At 42.7% G+C, this 14,045-nt stretch overlaps 1 protein-coding gene across 1 annotated transcript; it reads right to left on the bottom strand.

The window, feature by feature from the left end:
* Positions 1-1,015: 1,015 nt before the first annotated feature.
* Positions 1,016-8,555, bottom strand: cbln1 (cerebellin 1 precursor). The gene is made up of 3 exons (XM_020456632.2): positions 7,872-8,555; positions 7,102-7,221; positions 1,016-2,125 (listed from the first exon to the last, which is right to left on the bottom strand). The coding sequence occupies exons 1-3, from the start codon at positions 8,121-8,123 to the stop codon at positions 1,928-1,930; spliced, it is 570 nt and encodes a 189-aa protein (XP_020312221.1). The 5' UTR covers positions 8,124-8,555; the 3' UTR covers positions 1,016-1,927.
* Between the last annotated feature and the right edge of the window lie 5,490 nt (positions 8,556-14,045).

Here is a 14,045-nt window from a genome sequence, read left to right as displayed (position 1 = left end):
CATGCCAGCCTGGCTTTCGCCCCACCAACCTGCTTGCTAGGCTGTGACCCACTGCAGACAATTACATTTACCTTCATCTCCCTCCAGTCAAATTATGTTTAGAGGACGTGGCCCTTGGATTGACCGCGCAGCAAGAAAAGCCTTGTACGCACAAGTTAATTCAAACATAAATGAGTGATAAACACATCTAAAAAAGGTAACTCCAGAATGTTAAACAAGACTACATAATCACTAAGACATAAAACACATCACAAGGTTAAAATCCCCTTCGCAGCTCTTTAAATGCTTATCATGAGCAGGAAGTGAGAATGGAGAAGGGGAGGAAACGAGAGGAAAAGAGAAAATGGTAGAAATGAGCATAACATGATCTTTGTATAAGCAGCAGAGTTTGCTTATTATGCCAGCACTAATTTCCCCCCAGGAGCTCATTAACGTCTTGAGAGCGAGCAGCAGTAAGAGAAGAGTGGAGGAAGCCCCCAATCACCAGACTGAATCTCTCTATACAGCGGATCAGCGGCCAGGAAGACAGCACAATATCACTGGGAACAACACACACTGTCACACACACATTCAGAACAACAATGTTGGCTCTCGCAGACATGAACGCACACATACAGTACCTACTGTACACACCCAAACACACGCACGCACACATACAGTACCTACTGTACACACCCAAACACACGCACACACACACGTGCTACATCTTGATTATCACTCACTCCAGCCAACTTTTTAGAATTGAATGGAAGATGGGAAGATGGGTGGAGACGGCCTTAGATGTTTTTCCAACTAGGTTTAACCAAATGAATCGCAATAAGAGTCTCGGATTAGGTTTAAGAAAAATAAAAGTACCATTTCAATTTTATTGGATCAAACAAAATAAAAAACAATAGATAAATTGATTGCTAAATAAACGGGAGGATTTGTACAGTTAATAATCATAATAAATTCCTTTATAGTTTTTCTGGTATAGTCTCAGTTTAGCCACATTTCGACCGAAACAAGAACAAGAAGCATCAGTACTTAAGGGCAGCCTCATAATCCACACACAATCACAAAATGTTAACATTGAAATACGGAAATACGATATTCAACCAGATTCTGTTAATCATAGATTATATCATATAGAAACTTTCAGAATTTATATATATATATATATATATATATATATATATATATATATATATATATATATATATATATATATATATTCAGTATACAGCTAGAGTCTTTTAGAGTTTCAGCAATCCTCCAACCAAGACAAAGCAGGGACATCTTTACTGGGAGGAGAAGGCTAGAAAGAAGAGCAGCAGAGTGGAGGATAACACAACAGGACAGGAGAGGAGGAGTATTGAACAGAGGATCAATATATGTGAAGACCAGGGGATGGGAGGAGTGATGAGTGAAGAGGACGCAATGGTACAGTACAGTATCTGCTTGGACTTGTAATGACAGTGGTGGAAGGGATGTAGAAAATGTATTGTCGGACTGTACACAGACGTATAGAATTTAAAAATGGAGTCACAGAAAATGGGTGGGGATGCATGGCCATACGGTATGTGGAAACATGGTCGATGCAGCTCTTTGACACTGTAGGTAATACAGAGACATTCCTCAAAGCAGATGCAGAAAGAGATGATGTGAGGGAAGGGGTGGACTTGGCCTATAGTTTTTACTCTCTTTAATGTTTTTAAATTATAATATTTCTGAGGATAAAAAAGTTTTGGCTGTCCAGAGCTGTAGTCAGGCAGCGGAGTGAGTGAGTGTGTTGGAGAGCCTGCCCTGCCTAATTATACCTTACACATCTCTTTAACTTCCTCTCCCATATCTCTCTCTCTTCCTCTATCTTTTATCCTCTCTCTCACTCCACAGTCTCCCAAGCCGCCGAGCTGAGAAGCATTAGTCCCTCCAGTCTCCTTGTCTTCTACATGGGGAAGACCAGGAACCCAGAGAATGTGGAGTACTTCCAGCCCCCCATGAGGTTTCCTCTCTCCAGTTTGAGGTAGGCTCGGTCCCCCTTCTCCATTTGGATCAGCACTCCGTTACTGGCAGCCTCACGAGTCACATCCTGGTCCCCAGCGAAGGCCGAGATCACAGGCCATCCGTTATGCATTAGGCTCACCTACAGGACAGACGGGACAGATGTTACAATTAGAGATGGTAAAGTACACACACATCTCTACACACCCACCCACACACACACTAGAACACAGTAAACACAGACATGAACATCACATAATTTCACTCATTCAGATTCATACATTGTACAGTGCACCCTCCTAGTGTTGAGTTTAGGAGTAAAGTTGAAAAGCACCTGCGGGTTGAGCACTCCTTGACTCAAACATGCCCTTAACATTCAAACAGTAGCCCCTAAATCATGCATAAAAAGCATAAAAGTGATCAAAACACTATTTAGGCCTTGGTTTGTACCAGCAAAGCTTGAGAGAGAGAGACAGAGAGAGAGCAAGAGAGCAAGTGAGAGAGAGAGAGAGAGCAAGAGGACAGAGCAGCCTCAGTTTAGTGTGCTAAATGAGTCTACGGGGCCACGCCTCTACATCACTCCCACCAGCCAGGGCCCAGGGGAGGCTCACTCAGCTCCCACCCAGCCCCAGCTTTACCCCCAGCCCCATCCACAGTGAGGAGGGGAAAGGGAACCTCGCTCAGCTGGTTGAGAGGGTCAAACGAGGGACAATCCCTCCTTTCTGGCGGTGATGAAAGGGAAACAGAAAGGAAAACGCTGCACACTGCTGCTCATGCTCCCAGGTGATATTTATTTATAACAACGTTTCACCCCTGGGTCTTCATCAGGCCTCCATATCCCAGGTGGGGGTGGAAGGTCCTATATATAGTGGGGTGGGTTGGAAGGTCCTATATATAGTGGAGTGGAAGGTCCTATATATAGTGGGGGTGGAAGATCCTATATATAGTGGGGTGGGGTGGAATGTCCTATATATAGTGGGGTGGGGTGGAAGATCCTATATATAGTGGGGTGGGGTGGAAGGTCCTATATATAGTGGGGTGGAAGGTCCTATATATGGAAGGGCCTATATATAGTGGGGTGGAAGGGCCTATATATAGTGGGGTGGAAGGTCCTATATATGGAAGGGCCTATATATAGTGGGGTGGAAGGGCCTATATATAGTGGGGTGGAAGGTCCTATATATATTGGGGTGGAAGGGCCTATATATAGTGGGGTGGAAGGTCCTATATATAGTGGGGTGGGGTGGAAGGTCCTATATATAGTGGGGTGGGGTGGAAGGTCCTATATATAGTGGGGGTGGAAGGTCCTATATATAGTGGGGGTGGAAGGTCCTATATATAGTGCCAGCAGCATACCACCATGCATACCACTGCTGGCTTGCTTCTGAAGCTAAGCAAGGTTGGTCCTGGTCAGTTACTGGATGGGAGACCAGATGCTGCAGGAAGTGGTGTTGGAGGGCCAGTAGGAGGCACTCTTCTCTCTGGTCTAAAAAAAATATCCCAATGCCCCAGGGCAGTGACACTGCCCTATGTAGGGTGCCGCCTTTCGGATGGGACATTAAACGGGTGTCCTGACTCTCTGAGGTCATTAAAGATCCCATGACACTTATTGTAAGAGTAGGGGTGTTAACCCCAGTGTCCTGGCTAAATTCCCAATCTGGTCACCTAATAATCCCCAGTTTACAATTGGCTCATTCATCACCCTCCTCTCCCCTGTAATTATTCCCCAGGTTGTTGCTGAGAATGTGTTCTCAGTCAACTTACCTGGTAAAATAACGGATAAATCAATTAGTGGGGGTGGAAGGTCCTACATACAGTGGGGTGGAAGGTCCTATATCCCTGGGGGGTGGAAGGTCCTATATGTAGTGGGGTCACGGAGTCTGATATTCACAAGTCACTTCCCAAAACCATCATCGCTCCCAGCCAGCCCCTGCAATTACAGCACATGGATGTGCAAATGGAATAAAGGCTGGTGCATGGTGTCAGCATTCCATTGAGCTGCTGAATTCATTAATGCGTTAGCACCCAATTAAGCCCAGTGAGAGAAGATTTAGATATACATTTGGCGAGTGGATTTCCGCCCACAGTTTAATGCAGCACTTAGCTGTAATGAAAAAGCACACATCATCATCTCACATCATTTCCTGTCCAGACAGACAGATGACAGCAGTAACATGACAACAGACCACTTTCTTCTCTTCATTGGGTGAAGGGAGACACACTGACTGGGCAGCAAGGTTATCTTTAGAAATGTCATGTTTTTGGGAGAAGTGTGCATTGCCAGGTAGCAGTTGTAAATGAGAACTTGTTCTCAACTTGCCTACCTGGTTAAATAAAGGTGGAATAAAAATACATTTAAAGGTGCTACACAGGTTTCAAAAAAATGGTTTTGCATTGGAATTTCAGAAATTGTCCATAATATGTCTTCTGCTAATATTGTAATGATAGTGTTTCACAGTACTACCTACCCGCCAGTGTTGTGATTGGCTGTAATATTCACCTATTGATTTCTCCCGCTGGAGCGGCATCTGTTGTCAAACTGGGAAAGCTATTTTGACTTTGCGACTGTGTTATCTAGTGGGAATAAAAAATGTCCTGGTTGCTAAAATTCCGTTTTTGTGAGAAAACAAGCACTAAATAGTGTAAGGAATCATTGTAATTAAAAATATATTTCACAACGATTTAGATGGTACAATGATTCCCTACAATATTCAGTGCTTGTTTTCTTGTCAGTTTGAATGACTGTTAGCCTGCTCTGTCTTACTTGTATTGAAATGAAGATCGCCTGCTAGCCCGAGGCTAGTACTTTTCAGACCGGGCTGTTAGAAAGTCTGCTCAATTAGCCCGCCGGTTAGTTGGCACAGATTTTGGACCCGGGCTAGTAAAAACTGTGGTCTACTAGCCCAGTAGGCCTGACTGGCGACTGCCAGTCATACTTAACTTTAAGTTATTGATTAGTTGGTTAATGTATTATTTCAGGGGATTTGTACTTGGGGCTCACATGTAACACTATGACAATGGAGTTTGCACATACAAATGGAAGCCTCTGAAATTAGAGTCCTTGAAGTGGATTGCTGAAACAATCTGTACTTGTGCCAACTCTATAAAGTCAAGATGGCTATTTACATTCAAAAGTAATAGAATGATGAGGAGATAAGACATATATTTATGTCAGTGGATTGGTTTCTCATTCCCCTGGCCTCTGTGAGATCCACACAGATTTGAACGAGGTGGTGAGATATTAATGGATGTTTCGAGATGTGATGCCTGTATTCCTCCTTCAATGGCAAAATACTGGAGTTGTAAGACAATCCTGTTCCACAAAATACATGACCATCCTTCTAGAAAGACACTGGAAAGTTCTTAATCTCCATTTCAACCAACCACATACACACACATCCCCCCTCCCTCCCTCCTTTTGTCTCCCCATGGCAAACAGAAGTTCTAAGGCAATCAAATAGTGGGAGTTTGAACACAGCAGTTGTGTCTATGTTGGACTAGTGTCTCAGAGCTGAGCTGCGAATCCTCTTCTATTTGTTATTTGGTTTATATGGGGAGGATGATGCATGTTTCCAGTGAAAATCTTTATATTTGTCTTTTGTGAGAAAATTATTGACAGTGAAATGTATTTAGTGTGCTATTTAGTTGCTTGAGTAAGTTGTCTGTAATTTGTACCTGTTCATGGTTTAGTTGGTGTCAATGACATGAGAGGGGAATACAGTTTGACAGAGCTTTTCATTTTGCTTGCCTGGTTTGTTTTCAACTAATTAATTCAGCTTCCAATAAGAGATGAATAACAGAATGTAATGCTGAAGCCCCATGGATTTCACGGCATAATTAGACCATGATTTAATTAGTGAAAGATACACTCTAAGAGGGGCTGGTTTTAAAAGCCACGTTGTCCGTGTTAAATGTTATTTAAAGAGGGTTACATCTAATCAAGTATATTCACTAATTTAATGCAATCAAAAGATTACTCTATTTGTGTTGCTTGGGAAAAGCGAGTTGTCAGTCGTTGCTCGATGGATTGGAGCTGCACAATATGTACAGGTAACTGCCAAAATAAAGGAAACACCAACATAAAGTGTCTTAATAGGGTGTTAGGCCTCCACAGGTCAGAACAGATTCAATGCACATTGGCATAGAACCTACAAGTGTCTCGAACTCTATTGGAGGGATGCGACACATTCTTCCACAAAAAAATGCAATAATTTCCTGTTTTGTTGATGGTGGTGGAAAACAGTCTCAGGCGCAGCTCCAGAATCAAGTGTTCAATAAGTGTTCCATTGGGTTAAGATCTGGTGACATATTGACACACACAGACACGTTATACCCCTATGCTCCTTTGGGACCACTCTTTCAAAGTCAATGAGATTTCGTCTAGCGCCATGGTAGCCAAAATAATGGGCAACTGAGCATTTTTATACATGGCTCTATGCATGATGGGATGTTAATTGCTGAATTAACTAAGGAACCACACCTCTGGGGAAGCACCAGCTTCAATATAGGACTACTTTGTATCCCTAATCTACTCAAGTGTTTCCTATATTTTGCCAATTACCTGTATGTGTATATTATGTGTATATTATTTAAAGCAGCCATTGATATTATCAACCAAGTAACTTTGCTCCAAATCTCCAAATACCTGTTTGGTCTGGGTCTACTTTGACCAGTTTGGTATTTTTACCTGCTGTAAAATGCAGCCGCCAAACCACGCAGCAGGACAGAGCAGCTTCTACGCTGCTGCTGTCCAGGGTCCTGATGCCACTATGGCAGCGACACTGGCTAACTGGCTGCCACTGCTCTTAATTGTCTCCATAGCCGTATCGATTCATTATGATTCAGTTGGTGACTTTCATCTGCAAACACCCCTTTTCTCTGGGGAATTAGTGGAATGACCTCTCACAAATCTACAAATGATTTCTAGTGGAATCATTTTTCAATTTAGGCCTAATATGGGGTCTACCAGCAGGTGTTCGAAGTCTCTCCCTCCCCTTTCTCCTCCTCCCTCCCGCTCAGTCACGGCACGCGCGCGCGCGCACACACACACACACACACACACACAGACACACTTGAAATAAACTGAGGCAGTGTTCAGTATTGATACAAAGCACTGACCTGGATCGTTTGGCGATTATACACTTTGACCACGTGGAAATTAAAACTGTAAATCCCTTTGCGCGGGGAGATGAAATTGCTCCGTTCCTCATCGAAATTCTTACCAACGTTTACAAGTATCTAGGGAAGATAGAAAGAGTGTGAAGAGGGAAAATACACTAACATCAAAGGCACTTCTCAATCACATAAACGCTTTAGAATTTCATTGCATTACAAAGATGAAAGGAACTCACCCAATACACAATGATACTGGATCTTATAGGACTAGGTAACTGATGACATTTGACTATAACTTTGTTAGTTTCAAATGACGACAATTATAGAAACCAAGTTAATCAATTTTGGAATTAATCCATCTATAAAATTCTGGGGCTCAAAGGTCTAATTTTATTAGACCAAAATGTAATTGAATTGAATAGCCATTTGGCGGCTATTAACCTTTTGAGATATGGAGTAGCACGGAGTAAGACTTCACCCCCCCCCCCCCCCCCCCCGACACTGGTATTAAATTATTTGGAGAGATGTCAGACATAATTTCATATCATCAAAATTAACTGAAATATTTAAAGGCTGACTACTTTCACTTGCCTGCATCTATAAATCTCCTCTCTATCTGAAACAGTGAATCTCCATTCTCTACTCATGGACAGAGAGCTTTTAAAAATCAATTTTCAACACCAGTCATCCAAAACCCCTCCCGTCACATTCGCTCCACATTAGCCTACCAGGTCCAGAGTGATATAGCAGACAGACAGATCAGTGAAAGTTACCTGGTCAAAGTAGATGACCATAGTCCGGTTACTCATCTCCGAAGGCTCATGGTTGGTATTTCTCACAGCTGAAAAAGCCACTTTGGCGCTCCCGGAGCGCACCGATATCCCGAGAGCAGTCCCAGTGGGATCCGAAGTTGGGTTGGAATCGCAAACGACCAGACATTTCCCTTCGAGCACGATGGGTTCCGTCTCGTTCTGAGCGTTCACTAGAGTCACTAGCCACACTGCACCCAGTAATACCGTCAACATTATGGCAACTTCACTCTGCACTTCGTGGCTGTATCCTGCTATTCTTATTATGTTCGACAGAATGCAGTCTTTCGAAATGACAAACTCCTTTAGCTTTCTTGAATTATAGCTATCCTTGTGTATTTCTAAATTTTGGAAAGGTCAAAGACAGGTTTGGTTTTCCCGTTTCTTTTTTTTAAATCATGGAGAGTCCCCTTTACCCAGTCGTTCCACGTGTAAACTTATTTTTCCCCTCTCAGCTCAAGCCTCCCCGCCTTCTTGTCTCACTCCGTAATCGAATAACCAGTCGAGAGCGGTACGAGGCCCTTGTCGAGTTGAAGCGCAGTTGAATACATAGCGCGGGGTCCGTCTGCTTGCGCACTGAATTATTGATATGTGAGATATTAGAGCTGAAACACAAAGGCTCCGGACGCGCAATGCTCACGCCCCGTTCGTTTTCAGCAGACCCCTCCCCCGGGCACCAATCACAGATTAGCGCATCTCCAGATTTCCAATCGCCCCGCTCGAGCCCGCCTCCTCACCACGTGACAGTGGCGGAGTAGTTTTCCCGCTCCGGAGATATTTTACAGGTGGACTCGGCTGGAGCAGACGCCAGAGAGGATGATGACACCCCAATGTTCGAGGAAGAGGAGAACCTACACAGACCCCCAATTCTCTTGTCATAATCACTTTGACTTTGGATGCTGTTAAGAATTGTCAATGAAGAAGGAATAATAGCAGGTGGAAAATCTAACATACGGTTTCAAAGAACCATGCGCATGGAAAGTTTTTTTCGCGTCACGTGAAAGGATTTTCTTTCTGAGAACGATATCGATCATGAGTGAAGACATGAGAGTGGACGTTCTGAAATACTATAGTATTATTGCATGGCCTCCCTGACGAAGGCCAGGCAGCTGAAACGCCTCGTTTAAAAAAAAAATCTTTGTTTCTATCGAACATACCGTACTGAATAAAGGCATTTTAATTAATTATATGAAGAGTGCCTTGGTCCTCTTATCTTGTTGATGACCAATTTAACCCCTTTTACCAAAGAGCACCTTCTATCTACCAAAATGTACTATTGTGTACCTTAGTAGCGCTTCCCTTCCTCCTCTTTCTACTGATTATGAGAATGATTGGGAGAGACATTACACAAAGATTTACAAAGCTATACATAGCCTACCGATAACAATCATGGGGTCATCTACAATATCGATTAGGCCTAAATACCCCCCCCCCCCCATTTCCCCCTCCTCGTCATGCTCAGCCTGTTCTGGGTGTACCCACACAAGTGGAAAACGTAGGAAGTTAAACCATGTTGAAAATAACTGAGGGGCAAAATGACTTCTGGAAACCCGCTGTTGGTGATTGTTTTGTTTTACATGAGTCTTTGCCTGGAGTTTCAACCTGGACTCAGGGGTAGACATAACATAGTGAAAGTAAATTTGTCTCCCTCTATTGGTATGGTAGCCTGTGTATTAATTTGAGAACTTCCATCATCCATTTCATATGATATGTTACAAATTTGCAAAACGTATGATATGTTAAGAATTCCAATTTGTTGTGACATTTTCTATGTTATGTCTAGTCTATGAGACCAGGCTGGCAGTTTAAATATAAGGAAGGAATCAGCCTGGCATCTTTCTATTCAGTGTATGTGATGTTATGAAGGCTATCATTGCCTGCGGAGGGCCCTGTCGAAGTCGCATCTGACAAGGCTCACTTACTCTGTGGCAGCGCATTGACTACATGACATTTAATAAATTAGATCACTGAGTTCCTTTTAGGGAGAGAGACAAACAAAACCAGATGAAGAGATAAAGAGAGAAATAACTCCAGAGCATTCCTTTCAGTAAAGTGACTAATAATGATATGATGAGCTCAAAGACAATCTTAATCTAATGAGAGTTTACGTAGTGTTCTGAGGCTGAACCGTTCTGTATTGAACATTGAGGAATGGCTGAAAGTTGAATGGCGCTCTCCAAGATACCAGTGAGTACATTTTAGTACCACCACGTAAAGCACAGCACCTGCCATGACAAGCAAATGATTTGTTGTGCAAATCAGCCTACAATGCATAAAGTATCACTTAGTTGAGATGCGAGACTAGATTCTGTTTTCACATCACTACACTTCAGTATAAGCACAAGTGGGAGTTACAAAACCTCCAGCAGCTGTTTTATTCAACACAACACTTAGAAGAAAAGGGTTCCAAAAGGGTTCTTCGGCTGTCCCCATAGGAGATCCCTTTTGGTTCCAGATATAACTTTTTGGGTTCAATTTAGAACCCTCTTTGGAAAGGTTTCTACCTGGAGCCAAAAAGGTTCTTCAAAGGGTTATTCTATGGGGACAGCCGAAGAACCCTTTTAGGTTATAGATGGGTGAGAGTGAACTAGAAAGGCAGCCACAGCTTTGCCCTGAATATAAATCTGTCCCAAAGTTATATTTTTGCCAACGTCCTATCCCTTTATCAAGATTGAGTTCTAAATGTGTTGGTTTGAAGTTCTGCATTACTTGCTTTCCTTGTTAGAGGATAACTGGCCATTTCCTGCTTTGGGGATGCAAAAAGGTATTGAGACCAGGTGGAGTGGAGAAGGTGGGAAGATTCAGGGAAAGCAACACTGAGACTTTGACTAGCTAAAACAACATTTCACCAGAGAAATCTTACCACACTGTACTGCAAAAACAACACCCACCCACATGAAGAAGCTCTTTTATAGACTTAATTTCCATAACCAACACACACACACAAGATCTCGCGGCTTGACAAATTTGATTTCAAATTCTGATGTTAATCCACATTTATCCAAACGACAATGTCGAAGTTGCTCCAAACGTCAAATTTCAAAGGGGCCATACTTGCAAACAAGCAAGCATTTAAAGTTACATGGGTTCTAGCAAAAAATGTGTATCAGCCAATGAAAAATAGTGGTTGGATGTGTCATTTAACATAGTCCAATAGCATGGTTTGATCATCAAAGCAAATACCAATGTGTATTTGACTGACTGGTCAGATTGCTCTTTGTGTAAAGTGCCTAGTCCACATCATTGTTGTAGATTGTGGCAAGGGTTCGAATCTCACGTTAGTTCCCCCCACTTTAAAATGTTGATTTACATGTATTGTGTTAGCGTGCAGTGCTTGACTTGGACTGAAATAGGTGTCAGTACTCCTTTTGGGTGCCTGAACTGTACAGTACTTTTGAGCTAATATTTGATAAGAGGTGCAGGAAGATTATGAATGAATCTAATAATGAGATACATCTTTCTATAGCCTTGCACACATACACACTGCTATTGCCTAATAATCATATTGCATAGGGCTACTGTATATTACATGGACATGTACACTTAAATGTAGGGCTACAACATTTTATAGGCTATGCATTATTATAATCATCCACTTTGACGCATCAAGGACCGGCAGCGATTTTTTTTTCCTCAATAAAAACCTTGAGGGGAGCTCAAACCCAAGGTTAAAGTGCACTATCGCTTACGAATCAACCGCTTTAGCAGTGTGTGCCACTGAGAAGCAATGATGGCAATGATAGTCTACATGACTGCCATTTCATAAATCCATAAGGCTCTTGATTTTTTATTTTTACGATGTACGGTAAACGTACATGTTGTAAAGACCTCATTTATATGTTTCTCATAAAAGCACTCGTATGTGTGTGAAACTGATTACAAAAACTACAAAAACGTGGTATTTTGACATTTATTCGAGAGCCCATTTAACTTTAAATGCTTGCTCATGTTCGCAAGAATGGTCCTCAAGTGTTTTGGCTAGGGTTAGAACAAAAACATCTACACTGTTAAGTTTAGCCATTCATGCTGAATGGTAACGTTAGGGGTTAAGTTTAGCCATTCATGCTGAATGGTAACGTTAGGGGTTAAGTTTAGCCATTCATGCTGAATGGTAACGTTAGGGGTTAAGTTTAGCCATTCATGCTGAATGGTAACGTTAGGGGTTAAGTTTAGCCATTCATGCTGAATGGTAACGTTAGGGGTTAAGTTTAGCCATTCATGCTGAATGGTAACGTTAGGGGTTAAGTTTAACCATTCATGCTGAATGGTAACGTTAGGGGTTAAGTTTAGCCATTCATGCTGAATGGTAACGTTAGGGGTTAAGTTTAGCCATTCATGCTGAATGGTAACGTTAGGGGTTAAGTTTAGCCATTCAAGCTGAATGGTAACGTTAGGGGTTAAGTTTAGCCATTCAAGCTGAATGGTAACGTTAGGGGTTAAGTTTAGCCATTCAAGCTGAATGGTAACGTTAGGGGTTAAGTTTAGCCATTCAAGCTGAATGGTAACGTTAGGGGTTAAGTTTAGCCATTCAAGCTGAATGGTAACGTTAGGGGTTAAGTTTAGCCATTCAAGCTGAATGGTAACGTTAGGGGTTAAGTTTAGCCATTCAAGCTGAATGGTAACGTTAGGGGTTAAGTTTAGCCATTCATGCTGAATGGTAACGTTAGGGGTTAAGTTTAGCCATTCAAGCTGAATGGTAACGTTAGGGGTTAAGTTTAGCCATTCATGCTGAATGGTAACGTTAGGGGTTAAGTTTAGCCATTCAAGCTGAATGGTAACGTTAGGGGTTAAGTTTAGCCATTCATGCTGAATGGTAACGTTAGGGGTTAAGTTTAGCCATTCATGCTGAATGGTAACGTTAGGGGTTAAGTTTTGCCATTCAAGCTGAATGGTAACGTTAGGGGTTAAGTTTAGCCATTCATGCTGAATGGTAACGTTAGGGGTTAAGTTTAGCCATTCATGCTGAATGGTAACGTTAGGGGTTAAGTTTAGCCATTCATGCTGAATGGTAACGTTAGGGGTTAAGTTTAGCCATTCATGCTGAATGGTAACGTTAGGGGTTAAGTTTAGCCATTCATGCTGAATGGTAACGTTAGGGGTTAAGTTTAGCCATTCAAGCTGAATGGTAACGTTAGGGGTTAAGTTTAGCCATTCAAGCTGAATGGTAACGTTAGGGGTTAAGTTTAGCCATTCAAGCTGAATGGTAACGTTAGGGGTTAAGTTTAGCCATTCATGCTGAATGGTAACGTTAGGGGTTAAGTTTAGCCATTCAAGCTGAATGGTAACGTTAGGGGTTAAGTTTAGCCATTCAAGCTGAATGGTAACGTTAGGGGTTAAGTTTAGCCATTCAAGCTGAATGGTAACGTTAGGGGTTAAGTTTAGCCATTCATGCTGAATGGTAACGTTAGGGGTTAAGTTTAGCCATTCAAGCTGAATGGTAACGTTAGGGGTTAAGTTTTGAGATATGGTTCAAATGAAAAATAAAACAAAACAAGTGTATGCCACTGAGATTGAACACACAACACTTGAAGCCAGAGCAGCATACTTCCATCCGCCATCCCCATCTACAACACCCTAGCAAAACTCAAGCCTACTTGATGGTAACAGCGTTCAACGTTGTGCCGAGTTGCGGGTTTTGAAGGCATCTTCCAACGTCAGTACGTCCAATGTACAGTATGTTCAATTTTCGAAGTCGATCTTGAGCGACCTGGCCGCGCACGCACGCACACACACACACACACACACACACACACACAGACACACACAGTGAGGCAGTGAGGCAGCAGGTGAACAGTCACACACACACACACACACACACACACACACACACACACACACACACACACACACACACACACACACACACACACACACACACACACACACACACACACACACACACACACACACACACAGTGAGGCAGCAGGTGAACAGTCAGGCCCAGGTTAGCGGAGCATCAGGACTGGAGGATGGCATCTAGTGACAGCCTCCCCTGGAGGGCCCTCCTGTCAGGCGCCACATGTTGCCGTTCGCGTTGCGTCACACCGCCCACCACCTGAGGTGCTCTTTTTCCCCGCATCACAGAGCAGGACTGGCAGAAATAAACAAATAAGTTATTTGTGTGTCTGACGGGGAGA

The sequence above is a fragment of the Oncorhynchus kisutch genome, linkage group LG22 (assembly GCF_002021735.2).
Source record: "Oncorhynchus kisutch isolate 150728-3 linkage group LG22, Okis_V2, whole genome shotgun sequence".
Lineage (NCBI taxonomy): Eukaryota > Metazoa > Chordata > Actinopteri > Salmoniformes > Salmonidae > Oncorhynchus > Oncorhynchus kisutch.
The sequence above is the reverse complement of the archived record's forward strand: the minus strand, read 5'-3'. Positions and strand labels throughout refer to the sequence as shown.

Coding starts and splice junctions, on each gene's coding strand:
- cbln1 (XM_020456632.2), bottom strand. CDS start 8,123: ATGTTGACGGTATTACTGGGTGCAGTGTGGCTAGTGACTCTAGTGAAC. Junction 7,222..7,871: donor TGGTCATCTACTTTGACCAG/GTAACTTTCACT, acceptor TATCTTCCCTAG/ATACTTGTAAACGTTGGTAA. Junction 2,126..7,101: donor ATAATCGCCAAACGATCCAG/GTCAGTGCTTTG, acceptor TCTGTCCTGTAG/GTGAGCCTAATGCATAACGG.